Here is a 25214-nt window from a genome sequence, read left to right as displayed (position 1 = left end):
AGTTTCAGGTGTCCCCCATCTCACCTCACCAAAGAACTCACAGAGGACAGAAGCTTTGTGCATCCATCATTTGTGAGGAAGGTTCCAGTTTGAGTCTAAACCTACTAAGAAACCAGAGCATCCTTAAATAATGGAACTCCTATGAATGCAGGGACTGGGGGAAACTCTCTTCTTGATTTTGCACTTTGTTGCACATCAAGGATTGCAGGGAAAACTTACATATACCTTGACTATGGGGGAAATTTTCATTTGGATTTCAGCCTTTATCACCCACCAAAGAATGTTTAGCACTTAGCAGAGAGAAACCATATCCATGCTCTGACTGCTATCTCAACATCCTTTACCTTTGTGTGGGTTTAACTGTTGTGTCTTGGTTTACATAGAAACATAGGAAGCTGCCACATACTGAGTCAGACCATTGGTCTATCTAGCTCAGTATTGTCTTCACAGACTGGCAGCTGAGCCTTGTAGTTTGCAGGCAGCACTCTCTCTCAGCCCTATCTTGGAGAAGCCAGGGTGGGGAGGGAACTTTGAAACCTTCTGCTCTTCCCAGAGCGGCTCCATCCCCTGAGGGGAATATCTTTCAGTCCTCACACTTCTAGTCTCCCTTTCATATGCAACCAGGGTGGACCCTGCTTAGTTAAGGGGGCAAGTCATGCTTGCTACCACAAGACCAGCTCTCCTCTCCAAGCTGGGTATGTATGTAAGGAGTGAATGAATGAAAATATTTGCTATCTGGATGATGCTGGGAGAGAAATAGTACCTGTTGACTTTCTGCCTGCCACATACAGCAGCTGGGCACAGCAGTGCTGTCAGGAAAGAAAGATGGCAACCTTATGCAGCCACCAGAGGGCTCTGGCTGAGGGCGGAGAGGCTGCTCTTTTGCTACTGCCCTGGCCTATTGAAAGTTGGGCTGCCGTCGTCAGATGCAGTTGCTGTTGGCTTTGGAGCCTTGGAGGGCTTCTTTGCTGTCCTGGGAAATCGGCAGGAGATTTGCTTGCGTGAGCCGCGGCAGCTTCCTCAAACCAAACAAATGTGGGACTAAAAGGAGACCTTCTCTGCAAACGTTTTTACCTCCATCTAGCTTGGAAGTGGAACCAGCCCTGCTTCAGCCATCCCTTCTTAGCTTTGGAGGCTCTCCAGGTGAGCAAGGAAGGGAAGAAGCGGTAATCTTTATCGCCAGCTCGGAGAGGTTGAGAGGTAGGGGTGTGGGTGGAATGACTTCCCAAACCTGCCCAGATCCATTATCCCAACCCTGGGTGAGAGGGGTAGTGGTTAGAGCGGATGGGTTTGAGGAATTTGGCGTGCGGCGGGAGAGTTAATTTGGGTACTGTAGCCAAGTAGTGATGTGGTTCGGTTCTGAGCTCAAAAAGTGTCCAGCGCAGGCCGTTAACTTGTATCGGGATGACAGGAAAGCATTGCTTTATATTAAATGTTCTGAGTAGCGTGTGCGTCTAGGGATAGGATGGAATCTAATCTCAATAAAACTTGGCTGCTTGGGAAAGAGCAAAGAATCGCTCTTCCTAAAATCCGCCCTTCTCGCTCGACAGGCTGTAGAAGACCCGACTCCTGTTTGACTCGAGACTATCCAGATCCAGAACACCTGGAGGAGAGGAGAAGCTGGCTCTTGTGGAGATGGCTCAAGTAAGGCAGGCGTAAGGCGCTGCTTGCGGGAGGGCGGGGAGAAAGCCCTCCTCTGAGGAGGACAAAGTTGGGGGCAGCAGGGGGGACGAAAAAGGAAGGACTCCGACAGACGCCGGCTACTCACACTCTCTGTATACAAATAGTATCCAACCCCCTTTTGGGAATTCTTTTTATACAGTCAGTGTGACAAACCGGCGTCACTTCTGCGTCTGCTTTGTACCCTCCCGAACCCGCTTAAATGCGAAGTCCTTCTTTTTGTTCTAAATAACGCGCGTGAGGGCGTCTACATTCTAATGGGGGAAAGGTTCACCCGTCTGAGTATGTGATTATGAGAAATACTTTTTTTTTTTTAAGTACCCACTTATCTAGGCAATTATACTCCACCTTTCATAAACCATACTCCTAGTGGCTTACAAATTATGTTCTCACAACAGCCCTGAAGGGAGACCAGTTTTATGAACTCCATATTGAAGATGGGGGGGGAGTGCTGAGGGAACAGTGTCTTGTTTCAAGCTGCCTAATGAGTCGTCTCCTGCTTCCTCTTAAGAAGTTCAGGTTCTTCCTCAACACCCATTTGTTTTTCCTTACAAGAAGGAATAGTTAGGAACAATCCATCCAGCTGTCTTGAGTATCAAGCCCTCTACAGAGAGATGTGCTGTTAGATACTGATCCAATAACAGCTGCAGAAAAGAAGCTTTAAAGTCTGCAGGCTAAAAAAAAAAAAACACCACAGAAAGAGCCCATTATAGTCAAGACAACAGTTAGAATGGTGGATTAGGCCCCGGGAGACCTGAGTTGCTGAAGTGACTCTGGGCGAGTCACTTCTCTCTCAACCTAACCTACCTCACAGGGTAGTTGTGAGGAGAAACTACCATGTACACCACTTTGGGCTCTTTGGAAGGAGGGTGGAGTATAAATGTAAAAATAATAAGTCTATGAGGTAGCTAGCTGGCAAATGGCCCAGGGTCACCCAGTATAGCTTGGTGGCTGAGTGGAGATTTGAACCTTGGTTTTCTCTGTCTAAATCCAACATTTTAACCCCTGCAGCACATGGCTGAGATGAAATTTGATCTGGGAATTTTCAGGCTCCTGCTTTTAGGTCAAACAGGTGCATGCATTGCCTGACTACTATACTGTGTATGCTTGGTGACTGGCAGTTGATTATGTGTGAACTGACTGGTTGAAAAGCATTGTGCTGGCTGGAGGCAATGGGGAGATTGTTGCAGGCTTTATTAAGCAGGGTCTGCCCTGGTTTGCATTTGAATGGGAGACTATATGTGAGCACTGGAAGATATTGCCCTAAGGGGATGGGACTGCTCTGGGAAGAGCATTTGCATGCAAAAAGGTTCCAGGTTCCCTCCCTGGCAATATGAGGTTGAGAGAGACTCCTGCCTGTAATCTTGGAGAAGCCATTGCCAGTGTGTGTAGACAATACTGAGCTAGATGGACCAAGGGTCTGACTCAATATAAGGCAGCTTCCCATGTTCCTGTGATACACACAGCCCTGCTACCTTTGGCTGCTGCTCTGAACATGTGCTGGGGTAGCGGCTAGAGGGCTGTGCTAGGTATGGGGAGATCGAAGTTCAAATCTTCATTTACTCAAGCAGCTCTCTGGGTGACCTTGGGCTTGCTCACTCTCTTTCAGTCTAATCTCAGTTGCTGAGTGGGGCTGGCCACAAGAACATAAGAGCAGCCCTGCTGGATCAGGCCCAAGGCCCATCTGGTCCAGCATCCTGTTTCAGTTTCACACAGTGGAGCACCAGATGCAGGCAGGAGCTGAGGGCATGCCATCTCTCCTGGAGTTACTCCCTCACAACTGGTACTCAGAGGCATACTGGTGGTACTCAGAGGCATACTGCCTCTGAGCCTGGAGGTGGCCTATAGCCCTCTGATAGCCATTGACAGACCATGAAGCTACCCAAACTCTTCTTAAAGCCATCCAGGTTGTTGGCTGTCACCACATCTTGCGGCAGAGAATTCCACAAGTTGATTATGTGTTGTGTGGATCATATTATACCAATCCTGTATTAGCTGTACAGGCTTCTGATTTGTTTTCAGGCCCAGTTCAGAATGTTGATTATTTCCTTTAAAGCCATAAATGACTTGGGGCTCAAAATACTTGTAGTTACTCTTTCCATATGAGTCTGCCTGCACTTTGCAGTCATCTGGCCTGAACTTCTTTGTGTTCCGCCTTTGTTGGAGGAATGTTTGGCAGGCACCCATAAGCGCACCTTCATCTTAATGACACTCAAGCAATTGAATTCCCTGCCTCAAGTGGCTTGTCTTTCACCTGCTGTTCCCTAGTTCCACTGATGGATGAAAATCCATCTTTTTAAGGGTGGCTTTTAACTTGTTTGAATTTCCGTGCTATATTAATGGATGTTTCCTTATGTTATCTTTTTTGTTTTCAGATTTGGTTTTTAATCTTTGGTTTTATTGGCTTTTGTGTTATATTGTTATATGTTACTCTGTGCATATTTTAAAAGGTGGAATATAAATATTTTAATATTTTAATTGACCTCACAGGGTTGTTGTTGGGATTGAATTGGGAAGGGAAAGACCTTGTGTGCTGCCCAGAGCTCCTTAGAGGAAGGCTGTGATAGTAATGTGCAATAATAATAAAATTTGTCTTTGGAACCTTACATCAAAAGTGCAGAAAACAGAAGAGAGTAACTTGTGCAATTATTTATATGGCTTTTTTGTTCAAACTCACTCTGAAAGAGTTTGGATTCTTAACTGTCTCATTACCACAAAGGGATTGATTATATACTTCCTCCAAGGAGCTTTGAGTAGCATATATAGTTCTTTATAAACCTATCTACGTTTTAGCCTTATAGCAACTCTGTGAAGTAGGTTTTGCTAAGGCAGGATAACTGGTCCAACTGAGCTTCACAGCCAAATGGGCTTTGAAACCAGATCTCCTTAGTCATAGCCCCGCCCCGCCCTGCTGTGCCCCGCCCTATAGCCCTATAACTCTTTTTCTGAACTAGATAATTTCAAGCTTTCCTGTGGTATTTCCAGGCTTTCATCCTTATCGAGTTGTTACTTTTATCATAGCTTGACATTGGGAAACCTTTCACAAGAACAGCTTGGAGAGTTTTCATCCAGGCATGAGTGAGAACTTGAACCCACCTCATCTGGCCCAGTTGGCAATTCTACTAATGACCTTGTAAAGTCATTAGTATACTAATGACCTTGTAAAGTTATTAGTATACTAATGATACTTTGATACTTACAGTTTCTCATTAAATCCCCACATTTTGCAGAGCAAAAATACCCCCTGCCGCGAATTAGTGGAATACATGAAGCAAATTGATTAACTATGCAATCATATGCCTCTTTACTCAGAAGTAAGTCTCATTGAGTTCACTTGGACTTATCCCCCAGTCAGTGGGTTGCAGCTTGATTTTGCTAAGATTTTCATTGCTTTTGAATGCTGCTTTTCTTGGATGCAGAAAGTCCCAGTCTCTCTCTCCCATTCCCTTTATGTACAAAATATAGGAAAATGCCTTTGAATAGCATGAACTAACCTCCCCACACCTGTCCTTTTGCAGGAACATAGGAAGCTGCCATATACTGAATCAGACCATTGGTCTATCTAGCCCAGTATTGTCTTCACAGACTGGCAGCAGCTTTTCCAAGGTTGCAGGCAGGAATCTCTCTCAGCCTGATCTTGGAGAAGTCAGGGAGGGAACTTGAAACCTTCTGCTCTTCCCAGAAGGAGAAGAGGGGTATGGTGGGGCGGGGGAGAATTGGTTCACCCCCCAGGCAAAGCAAAGTTCAGGGGGAAGTTACTTTCTGTCACAAAAGAGAAAATAACTACCAATTATCACATGAATTCACCACAGACCAGCCATTGACCATGTTGGGTTTGGAGTCCTCATGATGGGCACAGATGAGTTGGGCAGCCTTCTTGTTGCTCCCTTTTTAGACTGCTATGTTGCTATGGTGGACTGCTAAAGAAGAGTTAGCTAGGGCTGCCAACTTTGTAACCAGTTCCTGCATCTTCAGCAGTTGCACAGCGTGCAGAAATTCAGCAGGTGACGGTTCTGCCTGCTTTGCAGCTAATATAGGCACAAGAGGTCAGGCACACAAGTAATCATGGTTGCTGCACCAAGGTGGGAAGGGTGCAGGTTGGTGGGGAGGGGCCTTGCTGCTCTATTAGCATAATTATTCACTTTGCATTGTGGGTGGTGGCTAGTGGCAGTTGCAGATTTATTTTTTTTAATGGTAGACAGAGGTGCACATAGGTAATTTTGGAGCCTGACCTAAAGGCCTTTAGAGGCTCCCGCCACCCACTGCAAGTTAAGCATCATTTTTTAACACATAGGTTCTTGAAGACACAAACCACACCACCCAGGACAGACTAAAGAGGATTGGGGGTGGGGTGCAGGGGTGGAGGTCCTGGATTTTGGCCTCCAAAGTCCAGGGGTGAGAGCACCTCTGGTGTGGAATCTGGGGTGGCAGGGGAAACAAGCAAACCAGGTATTAGTGTTATGTGTTTATATGGCCGTTCCCTTGTGCAAAGTGTTCTACAGTTCCTGCTCATGTCATGGTGTGCCTTCGAGTCGGTGTTGACTCCTGGCGACCACAGAGCCATCTGATTTTCTTTGGTAGAATACAGGAGGGGTTTACCCTTGCCATTTCCCCCTCAGTATGATGCCTTTCAGCACCTTTTATATTGCTGCTGCCCGATATAGGGGACAGAATAGAGGAGACAGCACCTGCTAGATCTATTTTAATTAGAATCCTGTGAAACAAGTCATCATTTAAACTGACAGAGAGAATTTCTCTTTCACCCCTCAGGTAGGGCTTGTTCCTCCCCCCCCCTTTTTTTGCGGAAGAGGTTCTTCCATACTCTTAATGGGCCTTTATTATGCAGCAATTAAAAGCAGGGAGTCTTCATCCATGAAAAGGAGACATCCCTCAGGGGATTGCTCTGCCTTGGCAAGTTACCCTTGTTTTTCTTAACCCCTAGGCATTTGGGGATAGCTGATGATCAAGGTGCCCATTCTCCCCCCTCCCCCCGCATACATCAATTTACTTTAAAGTTTGTACATCAGTTTTGAAGTCCAAACATGGGCTCTTCAACTAATACAGCTAAACTAATTTCATAAGAGAGAAAGAGAGAACAACCCTTTACAGTTATTGATGTTTTTCCCGTTGTGTCCTTCCAATTGTCAAGGAAAGATACACACACGTAGATAATTGTGAACATCTGTTGATTTTACTGCTGGGTATAGAATCAATGCTTAATTTGATTTTATGTGTTGCAAACCAAAAAGTCAGGCAGGTAAATGCACAAATTAGTCACTGCTCATTTTCCTTTTTAAAATGCTTAAAAAGCACCTAATTGTGGAAGTTGTTTATGCTACATTTTAGAACTAGGTTACTTAAAGCACTTATAAAATGTGAAATATTATATAGCACCAAAGAGAAACAGAAAGACATCCCTCACAAATGAAAACTCAAAATCACAGTGATGTTCAGCCTTGCCTGATCAGACCGAAGATCTGTCTAGCCCAGCATTCAAGAGTGGCCAGCTCACTGTTAAAGGGTTTTGATTTAGCATGAGATCTAGCAGTGTGAACCGGAAAAAAAGGGAAGAGTATCAATTCCCTCAGGCTTTTCAACAACCTTGTAAGATAGGTTGTTAGTATGATCCCTATATCGCAGATGAGAGGTGCTTAGTTTAATGGAATTGTCTAAGGCCATGTAGTGAGTTTGTGGCAGAGGTGAGCAGGGTGGATTGCCAGCGTGGTGTAGTGGTTAGAGTGCTGGACTAGGACCAGGGAGACCCGAGTTCAAATGTCTATTCAGCCATGATACTAGCTGGGTGACTCTGGGCCAGTCACTTCTCTCTCAGCCTAACCTACTTCACAGGGTTGTTGTGAAAGAGAAACTTAAGTATGTAGTACACCGCTCTGGGCTCCTTGGAGGAACAACGGGATATAAATTATTTATTATTATTATTATTAATAATAATTCGATTTCTATACCGCCCTTCCAAAAATGGCTCAGGGCGGTTTACAAAGAGAAACAACAAACAAATAAGATGGCTCCCTGACCCCAAAGGGCTCACATTCTAAAAAGAAACATAAGATAGACACTATCAACAGTCACTGGAGGTACTGTGCTGGGGGTGGATAGGGCCAGTTACTCTCCCCCTGCTAAATAAAGAGAATCACCACGGTAAAAGGTGCCTCTTTGCCCAGTTAGCAGGGGACATAACAACCACCACCACCACCACCACCACCTAAGCATAAAGGGGAAAAAGGCAATTTAAATCATTTTAAAATTCAATTTATTATTTAGAAACTTCTTCAGTAGAAGTATGTACAAATTTGTTACTGTGACCATAAAAACACATTTATTTTAATCTGAATAGGGTTTCCATAACATCTCAAAGAGTACACTATAATTGTATTTAACATTTAATAATATTTCTGTGTTGACTATAGATGCTTTAAGGAAAGGGAAGTGATTGTCTTTTAATGGAGGGAAACCACTGGCAACCCTACTGTTTGAGCTGATTGTAGAGATCAGGAAGTGACTAGGCATACAATTTGGGGTAAAAGGTCACCTAGGTTGATCAGTGGGTGACATCTTTAGTGACTTACCAGCCCCTGCCCCCACTCCAATCAAACTATAATATATGTACATGAACAAGTGTGCAGTATATTTTTTATTCAATGTTTATACCACCTATCCTAAGGCATCCCTAGGATTTTTTTTTAATGTAATATACATTTAAGCCTGAGATAAGACCAAATGAACATGCATGCATGGTGGGAGAGTTAAGAAGTAATGCTCACTGTTTGTAAGTAGCTTACTATGATATTACAAGGCGACCCAGTGACTGTGTGGGGATTTGAACCTCTGTTTTCCCCAGTCCTAGTCCAACACATTAACCACTACATGCACATGTGTGCTGGGCACTTCCGGTTTGATGCTGACCATGGCAGCAAGGAGGTATGCTGCCGCCCTGTGCCAGTGATTTTTGCAAGAGTGCTGGCGGGTGAAACACGGTGGGGGGTTAAAGACACCCTCTCTGCTCCTTAAAGGTAACCCCCCCACACACTACTGCCGAACCGCCTGAACGCCAGACTGTGCACATCCCTACTCTACACTATACTATATCTCTTGTGCCAGGGCTCTAGTTTTTGTCTGGCACTACAGATTCCAATCTGTTTGGTGGTGGTGCTCTTGTTCTAGGTGCCAGAAGCCTTTGTGGAGGTGACGGTGTATTCAGATGAAGGGCAGTGTTCACTTGCGGGTCGTCGCCAGAGAGCCTTGTACAAGAACGTCATGCCAGAGAATGATGGGACCGTGGCCTCGCTGGGTAAGGATTCTTTAACAATAAACCCAATCCTCACTAAAACTGAGCTACTTCAGGGCTTTGTGGCAATCACATAGTGCTGGCCATGGCGGCCCCCTGCCCCCCAACTGCTGGGAGAGTAATGGCTCTATCAGGCATCTCTACACCCAGCCACTGGAAACACACAAGACACAGGGAGAGACAAGCACTTATACAGGAATGCTCTTATATGGCCAAAGCATTTTCCAGCTAGGGATGTGCACGGAACCGTAGCGTGGTGGTTCGAAGACGGTGTGAGTGCCACTTTAAGGGTGGGGGAGGGTGCACTTACCCCTTCCGCCACTTTCCCCCTGCCGGCGCTTGTCGCCGGTAAAAGCCTTTGGGGCGGCAGCGTACTTCCCCCGCCGCCTCTTCCCCCTCCTCGTCCGGAAGTGGCCGGAAGTACCGGGTGCCACGCCTCGAATGTTGAACCCCTCCCCCCGCTGAAAATATGAACCACTGAAGAAGACTGGTTTCTGTCAGAATGCATTTGGTGTCTCTCTAGGATAAATGAAGAAACTTGATCTTGGAATCTATCATTATTTTGAGTATTTATAAGAAAGTCTACGTGGCCTTATTTACTTTGGATTGACAAATTGCTAACCACAACTTTTCATATTGTGGGCTGCATTCTGAACAACCAGGACCAATCGAGGCCAACCCATACTGGAGGTTATGTTCTATTCTTTAGACAGCTGGAGAGCTGGAGAGCTCATCTGTAGAGTCTGCATTACTACAGTGAGTGTCGATGAAGTCATAGTATAGAACAGTCAGTTTATTTATTATCAAAAAGTCATTGTAGCTACCTTTAGGGACAAGAATGCACACACAGTATGTTAAAATGCATTAAAATCTCATGTAGAATAGAATGAGTGGTTTATATAATCTTAATCTGTAACCTTTCTCTCAACTGCAGGAGGGTTTCCCATTCATACATCTGAGCTGCTTACCCGCCTGAACCGAGGGGAAGAGGCCTGGATTCCTGATCTCCAGAGCTCTGAAGAGAGTGCTGATGAAGGGCCAGTGAAGCCAACACTGAAACACTTGCCAAAGGGTGGGGCATGGTGGGATCGGTACAGAAGCCCTATGATGTACCCCAGTTCGGACTCCTCAAATTCAGGTCAGGATTGTCCCCGAAAGGCTTGAGTGGAAAAGCCTTAGTTGAACTTAGTAAGGTAAAGTGTGCCATTGAGTCAGTGTTGACTCCTGGCTACCACGGAGCCAAGTGGTTGTCTTTGATAGAATACAGGAGGGGTTTACCATTGCCATCTCCCGCGCAGTCTGAGATGATGCCTTTCAGCACCTTCCTATATCACTCCTGCCCAACATAGGCGTTTCCCATAGTCTGGGAAATATACCAGCGGGGATTCGAACCAACAACCTCTGGCTTGCTAGTCAAGTTGTTTCCCCGCTGCACCATTATGTGACTAGTTGAACTTAGTACTTAGCCTGAGATAAAATCCCATCAAGAAATTAAAAAAAAATCATGTATTTAATTTTACATTTATATCCTGCTCTTTCTCCAAGGAACTCAGAGTGGTGTACATGGTTATGGTTTTCATCACAACAACCCTGTGAGGTAGGTTAGGCTGAGAGTTAAGTGACTGGCCCAGAGTAATCCAATGAGCTTCATGGCTGAATAGGGATTTGAACTTGGTTCTCTCTGGTCCTTGTCCAACACTCTTAACTACTGCACTGTGTAGGGCATGGATGGATAACTCTTGGTCAACAAAACCTTTCTGTGCAATAGAATGTTATCTAGTCCAACCCATTATGTAGTGTCCCAGTTTCACTGCACATTGGAAGAGTGGATTCCTAAACAAGGGGGAGGGGCTATAGCTCAGTGACAGATAACCTGTTCCTCATTCCTCATACGGAAGATCCCAGGTTCAATCTCTGGCATCTCCAGATAGGATAGGGAATAAACCCCTTTCTGTCTGAAATCTTGGAAAGCCGCTAACAATCAGTGTATGTAGAGCATTGTTCTTCATTGCATGGCCGATGGGCCACTGGTGGCTCACACACAGAGCCCAATGGTGGCCACTGACTTTCCTCTCCCTCTCCCCCTTCTCCTGCCTCTAGTCCCTTCAGGGCTCTCCTCACCCCGCTCCTTCTCCTGTTGCCACGCTCTCACTCTCCCTCCCCACTTCTGCTGCTGTGGCCACCATGTTTGTTCTCTCTCTCTCTCCCCTCCTCTTGCCATACATGCGCTCTCTCTCTCTCTCACCCCACCGCCATGGCCATTGCACTCTCTCTTGCTCCCCTCCTCCTCTTCCCACCACGGACACATGTTCTCTCTCCCACTGCCACTGCCACGGTCACTGCACTTGCTTTCTTTCTTGCTCTCTTGCTTCCCTTTTCTTTCTCCCATCACGCATCATCTCTCTCTCTCTCAGCGCCCAACCGCTGCTGCTGTGACCACTGCATGCTCTCTTTCTCTCCCCCACCCCCCACGGAATGAGCCCTCACAGTGACTGCAACCCTCCCACATTAAAGAATAGTGAAGAACACTGGTGTAGAGAATACTGAGCTAGATTAACCAGTTATCTGACTTGGTATAAAGCAGCTTCATAAATGAGAAACTACGTCAGAAGCTTCTGTTTTGATGCACTGCACATGCGGTGAGATTTGAAACAATGAGCTTCCTCACCCTTGTTCCTTAATTGCTTCATTGCCATTTAATAAATCCTGGTGAAGAACTTTTACAAAGGTGTAACAGATGGGAGATCCAAAACGGAATTTGATACACTGGGCCTCACAGAAGCTTTATAGGTGTGCTCGTGGTTCATTTCGAATATGCAAATCTGTGGCGTGGGCACTTTTGGAATACTGGCTGACATCCTGACTAAATTTACTCAAGGAAGTCTCTCCATTTTTATTTTATTTTGATATTTAGCACATCTTTATACTGCCCGAAACTTATGTCTCTGGGCAGTTTACAGTAAAATTAAAATTAAAATGTTAGAACATTAAAATAATTTGAAATTTAACAAAATATTAAAAACTGTAAATCTAATTAAAAGCCTGGGTGAACAAAAGTGTCATAATTGCATTTTTTAAAGTTCAGAGATGGGCATGCGCTTATTTCAGCAGTGAGTGTATTCTAAAGCCTTATGGCAGTGACAGAGAAGGCCCATCCCTGAGTAGGCATCAGACAAGCCGGTGGCAACTGCAGACAAACCTCTCCAAATGATCTCAATGGGGCTCATGGCGAAGAAGATGTTCTCTTAAATACTCAGGTCTTAGGCTGTTTAGGGCTTTATAGGTCACTAGTATTTTTAAGCCCGTTAAAATAATGGGCGCTAGTCCCTTTTTGTTGTTGTTTCCTTTATTCCTTCTCCCTCTCTCTTTCGCCCTCCTTTCCTTTTTTTCTTTTGCTTTCTCTCTCTCTCTCTTTCACTCCTTCCTTTTCTCTCCCTCTTCCTCTGTTTCCTTTCCCTCCTTTCTTCTCTCTCCCTCTCTCTCCTTTCCTTCCTTTCTTCCACCTCTTCTCACTCCCATCTTTCTGTTTTATTTCTCTTTTCCTCTTTTCTTTAACAGGCTCGCTCTTTGGGGCTGGCTGCTCCTCCCTCCCCTCTGTCATTTTTTTTGTCCTTCTCCCTCATTATTTTCTCCTTTTTCTTTCTTCTTCCTTCTCTCCTTCCTTCTCTCTTTCCTACTTTCCCTCCCTCCTCCTTGTTTCTTTTGTCCTTTTCCTTCCCTTCTCTCTCTTTTCTCTCCTTTCTTTCTTTCCTTCTTTCCATCTTTCTATTGTCCTGTCTCCCTCCCTCCCCCTCCTCTCTCTCTCTCTCTGTCTTTGCCTTCCTCCCTCAGTCCCTTGAACGTAATGTTGAGGAGGTATCTTTCTCCGCTTCCCTCCAACTTACTTTTTGGCAGACCATGCAGACCTGCCCATTGTACCATGCACTTTTTGAACTTAAGTCTGCTCAATAACTGCTTTAGCTTCTTAGAAATGCAGGACAGAATTAAAAAGAAAAACAAAACCAACACAACATAGCAAAAATAAACATGGGAGGGGGGCAGCGCTACTTCTCTCCACAAAAGCCTCAATTGAGAGGTGAGGGGATTGAGTTCTTTTGGACACTCCCTCCTCCCGTCAGACTGAATTTCCTGCTGCTGGTTTGATCTGTCCTCAGTCTTATGGTATGGATTTGGGCTGGCGGGGGGTTGTTTTTTGTCAGCAAGGTTTGTCAGCCAGGTCTTGCTAAGTTGAGGACTGCTTGCATATGGATACAGAGGTGAGGAACCAAAAGGTTATGGAACAGAAAGGGCAGCAGCTGTAGGTTTGTGACACTTCCATGCAGCATTCAAATGTATACATTTGATAAGGGCAGTGGCCTTATTATCCGTAACATCTTGGGGGGCAGCTCTGCAGGTTGCTGCGAGAGAAACAGGAAAGAGCCTTCCAGCATCACCTTTCTTGGCAGAACCTGAGGACATGTGCAGCAGCCGCTTTGCTGCGCTGAAGCGAAGCAGGTCTCGGTCCCGACTCGGTGGGCAAAGGGTCACCTTTCAAAGTGGTTGTGAACAAACACGTTTGTTTAGCAAGGGGGGAGCAACTGTCCCTCTTTAGCCCACCACAGCATCCCTCTCAGAGGCTGTTGTGTTACTTCTTAAATTGTGCCTTTGGGACAGGAACCATTTTCGTTTTATTATGGCGTCTTGTTCTATTTTCCTGCGTAAGCCACTTTGATAACTTTATTTGAAAAGCAATATATACAGATCAACATATAAGGTCTGGTCAGTGCCAGGATGGGGCCCCATGTGTGCTGTCTTGAGTTCCGTCACACTCAAGTTGCTGTTTTGGCGGGCGGGGGGTGTAGTGCTTAATGCAAACTTTTTGTGTGTGTGTGTTCCTTGCAACCGGACGGAGTCACTGTCAATTATTACCCACCTGCCTCTGCCGTCAATGCCCTCCCGGGTCCACGCTTCTTATTAGTTTTAGCGGCAGGGCTGGTCCCACCGCTGGCGCCTCTGCCCTCGCCGGTTTCTGCTGGGGGAGGGGATGGATTTCGGGCGGCTGAGCTGGTGGGGAACGCTTTTGTTTGCGGCACTGTGTGTGTGTTTTACATGTTTTCATACAGCTTTGTTCGTTTGGGGTGTGTGTGTGTGCTTGTGTGTTACTTTGTTCCCCGCCTCTATTTTCCCCACATGGCCGGTCCTCTTAGTTGTCTCCGGGGCGGGCCAGCTGCTGCCGTCTTTGCTCTTCCAGTGCCCGCCTGTGTCAGTTTCGCGGCCAGTCAAGCAACTGCCTCCCGTGGGTGGCCTGGATCCGCCGCCGCCTCTGGCTCCCTGCGGCTGCTGCAGCCGCTTCTTCCCTCCCCGTGGCCGCCTATGTCCACTCCTGGTCCACTCTCCGTGGCCGCCTTTGTCCACTCCTGCCTGGTGCCTTTGGCCTCCCTGCAGCTCCTGCAGCTGCTTCTTCCCTCCCCGTGGCGGCAAAACAGCAAACATGGCTGCCTGGTGCCTTTGTCCGTGTTTGACTGGGCCGTTCTGCGCATGTGCTCTGCGCATGCTCAGAACGGCCGAGAGAGGCACGGACACACGCTTGGTTGTCCATGGACGGACACCAAGCCTTTTATTAGAGAGGATAACCAGCACCTTGTATTTTGCCCGAAAACCTATCAGCAGCCAGTGTAGCTCTTTCAATACAGGAGTAATATGGTTTCTTTGAGATGACCCAGAGACCAGCCTGGCTGCCGCATTCTGTACCAACTGCAGTTTTTGGACTGCGTACAAAGGCAGCCCCACATAGAGTGCATTGCAGTAGTAAAGTCTGGAGATTACCAGCAGTTCTGCAACTGTTATGAGGTCATTTATCTCAAGAAATGGACGCAGCTGGCATATCAGCTGAAGCTAATAGAAAGGACATCTGGCCAATGGCCACTACCTCAATCTGGGACACCAGGGAGAGACTTGGATCGAGAAGCACTCCCAGACTGCATACCTGTTCCTTCTGTGGAAGTATGACCCCAGAAACCCATCCAGAACCAGCAAATCAAAATAGTCTCCAGAGTTCTGATCCTGCACAATAAGTACATCCGTCTTATCTGGGTTCAGTCTTGATTTGTTATCCCTCATCCAGCCCATCACCATCTCCAGGCAGGCATCTAGGGAGGTTATGTCTTCTCCTGATGATGTAGACATGGAGAAATAAATTTGGGTGCCATCAGCATACTGATAGCACCCTGCACCAAATCTCCTGATGATCTCTCCCAGCGGTTTCATGAGGATGTTAAACAACATTGGAGACAATATGGAGCCCTGCGGGACACCATACAAAAATTCAGATTTTGAAGAGCAACAGTCTCCAAGGGACACGGTCTGGAACCTACCCGAGAGGTAGGAGTGGAACCATTGCAAAGCAGTGCCTCCCACCCCCAACCCCCTCAGATGCTCCAGAAAGATACTATGGTTGATAGTATTGAAAGTCACTGAGAGATCGAAAAGTACCATGCTCCCTCTGTCAATGCCCAATTGCAGATCATCCATCAGAGATTTTATTCACAAAGAACTCCTTAAAAATGTCACAGCGAGTAATTGATGTTTCCAAGTCCTAATTCAAGTTAGGAAGGGCACCTACTAGCCCTCTCACAACCCTGAACAACTCCACTGGGCATGAGCTTGTGGATGCAATACAGGCAGAACTGCTTCTTTGCAGCATGTATCACCTGAGCATAGATCTTCAAATGCGCTCTATGTTGTAATCTGTCGGATATGAGTCAAGTCTTTCTCCGCTTGCTCTCCAGTCATCTACCTTGCCACTTCAGCCCCTATAGTTCTCCCATATACAAAGAAGCCAGTTTTGAAACACGTCAGAGTGGACGATTCGGAGCAATCATGTCTACTGCCCTAGTGAGTTTACTGTTCCAATTCTCCATCAGGGAATCAACAGGATCACCGGCAGAGCCAGCACTCAATCCTTCTAAGGCTTCTTGGAATCCTATTGGATCCAATAACCTTCCTGGGTGGACCACCCAAAAAGGCCCCTCACCACTGCCAAGGTGGGACGTGATTCTGAGTCCAACTTTAACCAGATGGTGGTCCATCCATGACAATGGGGAAATCACAGGAGTCCCACAGAACACCACCCTTATCAGTGTGAAGATCAGTGTGTGACCAGCATTGTACATCGGTCCCGAGACAACTTGGGTTAGGCCCATGGCTGCTATGTACTCCTGAGCTGCCCCAGACAGCTCAGTCCACCACCACCACCACCACCACAAGCCTGAGGAACTTCAGCGCCTAGCCCGAGACCAAGTCCGTCCGTTCAGTTAGGGACTCCATTGAGCAGTGGGGTGATCAGACGTTCCAGTCTATTCCTGGTCCCCAAACATAAGAACACACATTCAGTATGGTCAGACATTTCAACAAGGATCCTAGCAAGGGAGATGATGTTCTTATACAGACACTAACTTGTCCTTTTAATTTCAATGGGACTTCCTTGAGTAAATTTAGTTGGGATGTCAGCCACTGTGTACAGTTCTGGTCACCTCAAAAAAAGTATATCCTAGGACTGGAAAAGGTACAGAACAGAGCAATCAATATGATTAGGTGTTGAAGCACCTTTTCTACAAGGAACAGGACATGATTAACTTAATTAGTGTCCAGGCCAGAGAAGCTCACATGATCAGCTCCTGAAGCGACCAGTTCTGGCCTGAGAGAACTGTGGAGGCAGCCGTCCCCCGACTTTCCCAGCGGCTGCTTAAGACCTGCATGCCTGAGGGAAGGAAGAAGAGAGGTCAGGACAGTGGAGCTCGTGTCATCAGCTCCTGAAGGTACCAGCTCTGGCCTGAGACATTACAACTTTGGTTTTATCCTTTGTAACACTTACTTGTTTTATTGTTTAATATGTAATTATGAACCATCTTGGTTCTTTAATATGTAATTATGAACCATCTTGAGTAGAGAAGTGCAAACAGGTTAAACATTGAACCGGTTCAGTTCGACTGTCCGAGGTTGAACCGAACCATCTCCTGTTCAGTCCAACCCCAGACCAAAGCCAGGGCATAGCCCAGGCCACGCAGAGGCCTATTGTGCAGGTGTGGCAGCCTCCAAAATGGCAGCTGCACTGAGGGGGAAAGGCCAGAAACCAACCAAAGAATGGCCGATTTCTGAAGGAAGGGAGGCTGGTGGGGGGAGGGGGGACCTCCGTGGACACCCCCCACCACCACCTTGGACAACTCCCATGGAGCGGGTAAGTTTTTTGTCTTTAAACCAAAAACCCGCGAACCACCCCCAGACTGAACCGAATTTGGGGGGAGGGGTGTTTGAGGGGGTGCCAAACCGAACTGGCACGGCCCAGTTTGGATACCATTTGGGCTCGAACCGGTCCAGCCGGTTCCTTGCAAACCCCTAATCTTGAGTGCCTTGACAGAAAGATGATATATACCGAAATCAAATAAATAAATAAACACAATGAAGTGGCTGTGACAGTGTGGTGATAGCCGTTGGCTTAGCTGGCTAAAGAAGGTTTGTCAGATTTTTTTGATAGGTCTATCCCTGGCTGTCAGTCTTGATGGCTATTAGAACCTCCAGGTTCAGAGGCAGTATGGCACTAATTGCCGTTTGCTGAGAAGCAACAACAGGAATGCACTATTTGCCTACATGTCCTGTTTTTGGACTTCTGAAGAGCATCTGGTTGGTCTTGGTCACTGTGATGAACAGGACACTTCACCTTTGGTCTGATCTGTGGGTGGGGGTGCTCCTTTTTTCTTTTTCTTTTTGGCCTGCTTTTTCTCTTCTTTTCCTCCTCTAGAAAGTGGTGTTCTTTCTTTCTCAGCTCTGACACTAACCCACTTTTTGTATTTTCTCCCTTTTGTTGCCTGTAGATGGTGAACAGGAAAGTGAAGCTGAAGAAGAGAAACCCCGTCGTGGAGGTCACAGGATAACGATACTTCACAGAAATGTATTAGGCAATTCTAGAGGGAACAGTTTCCAGAGTCTTAATCCAAGGGAAGCTTGGAAGAATGGGCCCCCTTTGAAGAAACACCCACGAAGTCAGACAGGAAGGATAAAGAGCAATTTTGCAGAAGTTGGTGACATCAATGAGAGCACAACCAAAGAAAAGACTGACAAAATGAAACATTGGAACACCTGCCCTGACTGTGGCCAGTTTTTCAAGTCGAAATTGTCCCTTTCCAATCATCAGAGAATTCATACTAGAGAGAGACCTTATCAATGCTCTGTCTGTGGAGAAAAGTTCATGGCAAAAAAAGGCCTTGAGAGCCATCAGAAAAGGCATGCAGAAGAAAAGGGTTATAAACATCCCAACAGCAACAAAAATGTGACTAACCATCCAATGTTCTCCCAAGTAGTCAGGCCCCATCAGTGTTCTGAGTGTGGGAAGTGCTATAAGCGAAAGGATAGCCTTAAGCTACATCAAAGGAGCCATACAGCAGAGCGGCCCCATAAGTGTCCTGAGTGTGGCAAAGACTTTATTCGAAAGGAACATCTTGTCAGACACCAAAAAATCCACATGAGGCAGAAAACAGATAAACCACCCAAGGGTGAAGTGAGTGTGGAAACTTCACCTGGAGCTCCTGAAAAGAAGCCCTCTACAGCCTCTGTCTGTGAGAAAACTGTCATAGTGGATGGCAGTGCTATCAGACCCCAGGGAATCCAGACAAATCTCTACAAATGCTGTTTTTGTGGGAAATGTTTGCAGACCAAAAGTTTGCTTGTCAGTCATGAGAGAACCCACACAGAAGAGAGGCTTCATAAATGTTCATGGTGCAAGAAAAGCTTCCATAATAAATCTCAGTTGCAGAATCATGAGAAGGCCCACACGAGACACATGGCCTGCAAACATACCAGGAGGATGAAAAGACTGAGCACAAGAAATTCCTCTTCTGATTCTAGAAGCTTTCGTGTAGCAGAAAATCCCTTTAAAGGCCCTGTTGTTAGGAAAATAATCACTCGCAGCTTTTGCCGTGCGAATAACCTCCATAAATGTCAGTACTGTGAGAAATGTCTAAGTACAAGGAGTGCTCTCGCTGTTCATGAAAGAATCCACAGAATGGAGAGACCCTATAAATGTCACGAGTGTGGGGAAAATTTCCGTCAAAATCACCACCTTGTCAGACACCAGGTAACGCATGCAAGGCAAAAATCCTTTAAGCATATCACACCTATGAGAAAACTGAGGTTGGAAAGTTCCCTTTCTGTGCCTGACAGAATCCACACAAGACAGAAGTCTTATAAAGGCCTCAACCATGGGGATGCTGTCTCCCACAATTCACGCCCCAACAGGCACCGAAACATTCCTATAGAAAACAACATCTTTACATGTCAGTATTGTGGTAAATGCATGAGAACAAAGTGCTCACTGGTAAGTCATGAGAGAACCCACAACAAAAACAAACCTTATCAATGTTTGGAGTGTGGGAAGAACTTCTCTCAAAAGAAGTATCTTGGGTGCCACAAGAGAAGCCACATGGGGAAAATACTACCTAAATGCTCTGACTCCAATCAAAAAATGACCATTAAAAATACTCCCCTTAAGCATAAGGGTCCTCGCAGAGAAAAACCACCATACTTATGCCTTAAATGTGGGAGAAGTTTTGACGAGAAATACCGCCTTACCAGACATGAAATCACACATTCAGGAATAAAACCCTTCCACTGCACCACATGTGGGAAAGGCTACACCCAGAAGTGGCATCTGAAGAGACATGAGAACATCCACCTGGGGGGGGAATGCCATCAACCATCCTTTGTGGCTGAGGTAAACCATCCCACAAATGGCATCTTCTCTGGGGAGAAGGAGCCAGAGGATCCACCTGTAAACATCAAAACACAGTTGACATCAAGAACAGTCATAAGGAATGCTTCACGGAACATCAATGAGGAAAGAACAAGGCTTCTAAAGGAAGGATCTGAGATGAAAGGTTCCAAGAGGGGAGAGATGCATGTTAAAGCACAAGCAGAATTTCAGAAAATATCCAGAAAATCCAAAGGGAAGGCTCAACAGAACCATTGGGATGCAGAAGTCTCTGTCAGCCAGCAAGTGAAATCTGGGCAAAAGCAGACAAGAAAAGACAACATCATTCTGCATTACAAGCAAGATCAACGCATCAAACAGCAGGTCCAGTCAAGAAAGAGTTCCAAAAAGAAACATGGCCCCCAGAGTTGCAAGAAGGAAACAGCCCGTGTTGGTCAGCAATTGAGGTCACGGGGAATAGCGAGAAGGAAATCTAAGCGAGAGACTCAACTGGCTCACAAGCAGGCCAGATCTTGCTTCTGTCAACAGGAGGCAGCAGAGATGACGACAGGGAGAAAGGCTAAAGATTCCCAGACCTGCAGAAAGGTGATAGCTTGTATTGGTCCCCCAAAGAAGCCACATGCAACTCTTTCCTCCAAATTGCTTAGAAGTGCCTCAAAGAGGTGTGAGGAAGGAAACTCCTGTTTCGATCAGCCAGCTTGGAGAATGTTTTCGGTAGAATCCAAAATAGAGGCTACAGGAAGTCCTGCCCAAGGGAGTTTGGCCTGTGCTAAGCAGCAAATGGAAGTGCTGGGAAAGGAGCAGAAAGGCCACTCTACCTCTTGGAGCTGCAAAACAGAAAAATGTGCGGCAGTTGATATTGCTGAGCAGGCAGAGCTCCAAGCATCACCACAGACATCTGAAAGGAACTCTCAGAAAAGCTGCAAAATGTTGCAAGCGGCAAATGAACTCAAAAGTGCTTCTCTTATGAACTTGGCACATGCTCCAGGGAGTTGCAAGAAGGTAAGAGCCTTCGTCAACCCACAAGAATTGCAGAGAACAATATCGAGAGATGTCCGAAACAGGGCTCCTAGGAGAAAGGTGGTCGTTGAGCAGAATGGATCCAAAGAACTTCAGGCTAAGCATGTATGCATTCAGTGTAAGAAATCCTTCAGGAGCCGAGGAAACCTTTTGGCACATGAGCAAAACCACAGATCAAGCAGACCCTTTCTATGTGCTGCCTGTGGGAAAGGCTTCTATGGTATTGCAAGTCTTACTGTTCACCTGCGAATTCATGCAGGGGAGAAGCCTTTCAAATGCTCGGAGTGTGATTTTCGCTGCAACGTGAAGTCTAACCTCAATAAGCACAAGAGAACCCATGCCCAAAAGGGAGCCTATCATTGCCTGCAGTGCAAGAAGAGCTTCTGGTTCAACCACAACCTTATCATCCATTCGAGAATCCACAACAAAAAGGAGCCTCACAAATGCTCCGACTGTGGGCGGGTTTTCACCCAGGAAAACTTCCTCAAGCTGCACAGGCACTACAAACACCATTCAGAAACTTCTGAATTACCCCCTTCAGGCGAGGAACACCACCTTGCTTCTCCTGCAGAGCTTAGCTCGTGCCAGGAGTCCTAGCATGGATGCTTGGTGCCTCAGAGCAGATCAGTGGGAGCAGCAGGACAGTTGGGTTATGTTTCAGTGCTCCCCACGACCCTGTCTTGAGACTGGATACAGCACGTTCCGGGTCTTCCCCTAGCTCAACAACTTTCCCTCCTCTTCCACACAAGTGGAGCCCCATGATTGGTCCTTGCAGACCAGCTGGAGCTCTCCCTGCCCCACAGATCACCCCCTCCTTTGCTCCCAAGGAGATTCTTGTTGTGTCCAGAGGCTGTGTGGGACCGGTGCTAGTTGCTTCTCCCCAAGAGGACCAGGAAAATGCCTGGGGCCATCATTAATCTCTCCCCCTCCCACCTTTTAATGGTAAAAGATCAACAGTGGTGAGCAAATGTGGGCCAAGCAATTTACCCAAGTGATTTCCTGGATCTCAAGATGAGGTGGGAGAGAAGGGGCTATTGTATCTTTGGTGTCCCCCACCACTGCTGTGTGGCCTTTCATTGCCTCTGACATATACAAGAATATTGGGCTGGTTTGGTAGGTCTCATAGAAGAGGTCAAAGGATCTAGGCTCTGCTGGTTATCATCTGCATGCTTTGGCTTGTTCTGAATGCCTGCATCCAAGGCATTCAGAACAGTTTTTGAGAGAGGCTATGTAACAGGGGTCTCCAAATGTTGTTGACTACAACTCCCATAATCCCCAGCCAAAGGTCATTGCAGCTGGGGATCACTGTTCCCTCTGTTGTTGACTACAACTTCCAGAATCCCCAGCTGCAGTGGCTTTTGCTTGGGGATTATGGGAGTTGTAGTCAACAACATCTGGAAATCTCTCTTAGAGGGAACACTGCTGGGGATGGTGGGACTTGGAAATTCCAAATGATGCTGACTACAAGTACCCAGCAGCAATGACCTTTGGCTAGGGATTATGGGAGTTGTAGTCAACAACATCTGGGAATCCCTGATACAGAGAATACATCATATGTACAGGCAAGTAGTTCTGCTGGGTCAGCTGGAGCACTGCATGAATGAATCTTTAACATGTATTGTTTGAGTGTATTCTCAGACACAGCAGCGGGGAGGGTCACTAATGTACATTTTAAAATGCAACCTGTGAAGCAGGCCTTGGGAGCTACGTGGCTCAAATCTGCTTGCCACATTGTGTGACTATGTTTGCAAGAGCAGGGTTAGTCAAGTAAGAGGTGCTGAGTTCTGCTGGAGAGAAGGTGCAGTAATCTGAGAAATCTGTCAGGGCAGCCAGTGGCCACTTGTTACCTGGAGAGTCTGTAAAGAGAATCTTCTGTGTAGGCTTCATTGCTGAGAGTGGTTGGACAAGCGTGGAGAGCCAACTGGCCCCTGTGGCTTGCATGAGTACTTCCCAGTGCAGGGTCTGATTGTGAAGGAATCTTGTAGAAGAATTTACAGCTCTCCAAGTTGTTTTCTTTTTTAGAAGGGGCCACTGAGGAACCAGGAGCTTTCCCAGTCAGACAGGGGCTTTACCTCAAATCTCTTCCAGGAGGGACAGAGTGAGTGACCCTCCACGGTCAGTTTGTCTTATACTCCCCCCCTCCAGAACCTGGGTTTTGGTTTGTCCTGGATTATCTCCAGGTTATTTACATGCTGTTTTGATATGCTCAGTGATGTGCTCTACAGTGCTTGGAGCCTGCCCTGGAGCAATGAATCCTGGTGGTTTTATAGGTCAGCTAGGAAAAGTCACACATGGACCTTGGTCCTCCATTGCTGACTACAACTGATGGATGTTCCATGAGTTCAGGAGGCTCCTGTATGGCAACTCCCCAATTCACATCCTGATTGACTTTAATGGGACTAAAACAGTTTCAGTCTAACTCCTCAGACTTTATTTTTAGCTACTCATTATTTTTGACTGTTTGTTTGTTATCAAGCTTTTTGTTTAAGGCTCAGTGCTGATTTACATATGCAGAGAAATCTCACAGTTTTAACCTTGTTGGGACTGTGCAGATTCCAGGGACAGCATTCCAACAAGAGATTCTCTCACCTGCAGTTTGATGTTCTTCTGTGGCAGGAAGGCTGCATCATATGACTCTTTTGTACATATAGAGCAACCCCTTTGTCTCCAGTTTAGATAGTGGGAATAACAGCGTCTGCTCTGTACAAATAGATTTTAATGTGGCTTTTTAATGTACCAATTGCCTTGATTAAAGTTCCTTAGTAGGCCTGTGGTGGTTATGTCTTAGGCAAATATCATGCTCTGTTCCCTTAGCTTGTTTAATTTCCCTTTTGAAAATGATAAACATGTTCCATTGTATGTTTGACCTATCAGCCATGAATGTGTGTTCTTGTAGATACCAAGTGTGTAGAAGGTAATGTTTTTTAATTTCACCATTCTCATTTTAAATTTTTCTGTAAGATCTCATGCCCCCCCCCAAGGGGCTGAGCAACAGCTAGGACACAAATAGAACTCTTTAATTAACTTGTTATTAAACTATTGGCTTTTATATACATTTTGTTCCAACCCCACTTAGCTACAGGCTTGAAGTAGAGCCCCTTTTATTGACTCTTATTGCATTTCCTTCCCTTCCACTTATATGAATTTCTACTGGGGGGAAATGTGTGTTTTCCCCTGTTCTAGGGGGGACTTTCTCCCCTCTATTAAACAGCTTATGGTGGGGTTTTCTTTCCCCATAAATGTCATATCTGTATGTTCTGTAATGCCTTTTTATGTAATAAAAAATCAACAACCATACCACTGTCTTTAATTCAAATTTCTCTCTTCCTTTGGCTACTCCAAAGTATGTTGCACAGACAAGCCACTAGGCTAAAAGGAAAATACTCTTCATAGAGCACATTTGAGATTTATTCACTTTAAATTAACATTCCAACATTTTCCCCATGTGAATTACAGAGGTTGGTTATGTTAAAGTTTGAGAATCCCTACTCTGTATTGAATTCCAATTCCAATCACAAAATTTGGATTTTGAGTTGCAGTCCTAGGGTAGTATACTCCCCCCACCCCTGCCGCTGCAAACTCAAGTATACATAATGTTGCACTCTCCCTACAACACTGTAGGTGCACAAGGAGGGAGAACTATGTATGTATCGGCAGAGTTCATTAAAGTTTCTACTACAACCACTTGCTTTGGGGAGGGGCTGTAGGTCAGTGACAGGGCTCGGGTTTGGCATGTAGAAGAAGATCCCAGATTCAGTCCCTGGCATCTCCAAAAAGGGCTTGGAAAGACCCACTTCTGAAACTCTGAACAGTTACTGCCAGTCAGTGTAGATAATGCCAGTCTAGAATGAACCAAGAGACTGACTCAGAAGAAGGCAGCTTCAAATTTTCATATAGTAGAAGAGTCAAGCTGCTTATTGGCTTCCCTCTTCAGCAATGCCAGTGACTGCACACCTCTTGACTGTGCATGTGTGGTTCTCCTCCATGTGAATACATAGCCTGGTACCACTGAAGTCTTCTCTTTCCCCCCATAGTTAGACCCCCCCCCCACCATTCAGATACTAGTGTGGCTGATGTTAATCCAACTGATTTTTTTTTTTAACTAAATTGGAAGGTAAAAACCCTGTGGTTTTGTGTTTGTTGTACACACCATATGTTTTACACAACTTTTCTCTTCCCCCTAACATCTGATCTGATTCTTGATCAAAGCAGCTGTCGCCCCATTTAACACAGTGGGACTTACTTCTGAGTGGGTATGCATAAGATTGCCCAGTCCCAAACACACTTCCTCCGAAGTAAGCTCACCTGAGAACAAGGGGACTTGCTTTCTGGTAAGTATGCAAAGTTCTGATTAGTTTGAATGTAGAGTGGAAATAGGTAACTGAGAACTATGCTGTAGCTGCTTTAAAAACCATCTCTTGTCAGGTGAGGCAGTCATCTGTAGACTCCAGCTTCACAATACTACTGTTG

The 25214-nt window shown here is 46.0% G+C and overlaps 1 protein-coding gene across 3 annotated transcripts; it reads left to right on the top strand.

Moving 5' to 3' along the window:
- Positions 1-930: 930 nt before the first annotated feature.
- Positions 931-24039, top strand: LOC128347901 (zinc finger protein 84-like). 3 transcript variants are annotated; one of them, XM_053303189.1, is made up of 5 exons: positions 931-1143; positions 1551-1644; positions 8860-8986; positions 9918-10121; positions 17833-24039. In XM_053303189.1, the coding sequence occupies exons 2-5, from the start codon at positions 1636-1638 to the stop codon at positions 21339-21341; spliced, it is 3849 nt and encodes a 1282-aa protein (XP_053159164.1). In that variant the 5' UTR covers positions 931-1143; positions 1551-1635; the 3' UTR covers positions 21342-24039. The 3 variants fall into 3 exon arrangements, with proteins under 3 accessions (XP_053159164.1, XP_053159165.1, XP_053159166.1); XM_053303190.1 differs by lacking the exon at positions 931-1143 and having other exon boundaries at positions 1516-1644; XM_053303191.1 differs by lacking the exons at positions 931-1143; positions 1551-1644 and adding an exon at positions 1948-1962.
- Positions 24040-25214: the final 1175 nt, after the last annotated feature.

Source organism: Hemicordylus capensis, chromosome 2 (assembly GCF_027244095.1).
Source record: "Hemicordylus capensis ecotype Gifberg chromosome 2, rHemCap1.1.pri, whole genome shotgun sequence".
Lineage (NCBI taxonomy): Eukaryota > Metazoa > Chordata > Lepidosauria > Squamata > Cordylidae > Hemicordylus > Hemicordylus capensis.
This window is presented reverse-complemented; position numbering and strand designations above follow the sequence as displayed.

Coding starts and splice junctions, on each gene's coding strand:
- LOC128347901 (XM_053303189.1), top strand. Junction 8,987..9,917: donor TGGGACCGTGGCCTCGCTGG/GTAAGGATTCTT, acceptor TCTCAACTGCAG/GAGGGTTTCCCATTCATACA. Junction 10,122..17,832: donor TTCGGACTCCTCAAATTCAG/GTCAGGATTGTC, acceptor TGTTGCCTGTAG/ATGGTGAACAGGAAAGTGAA.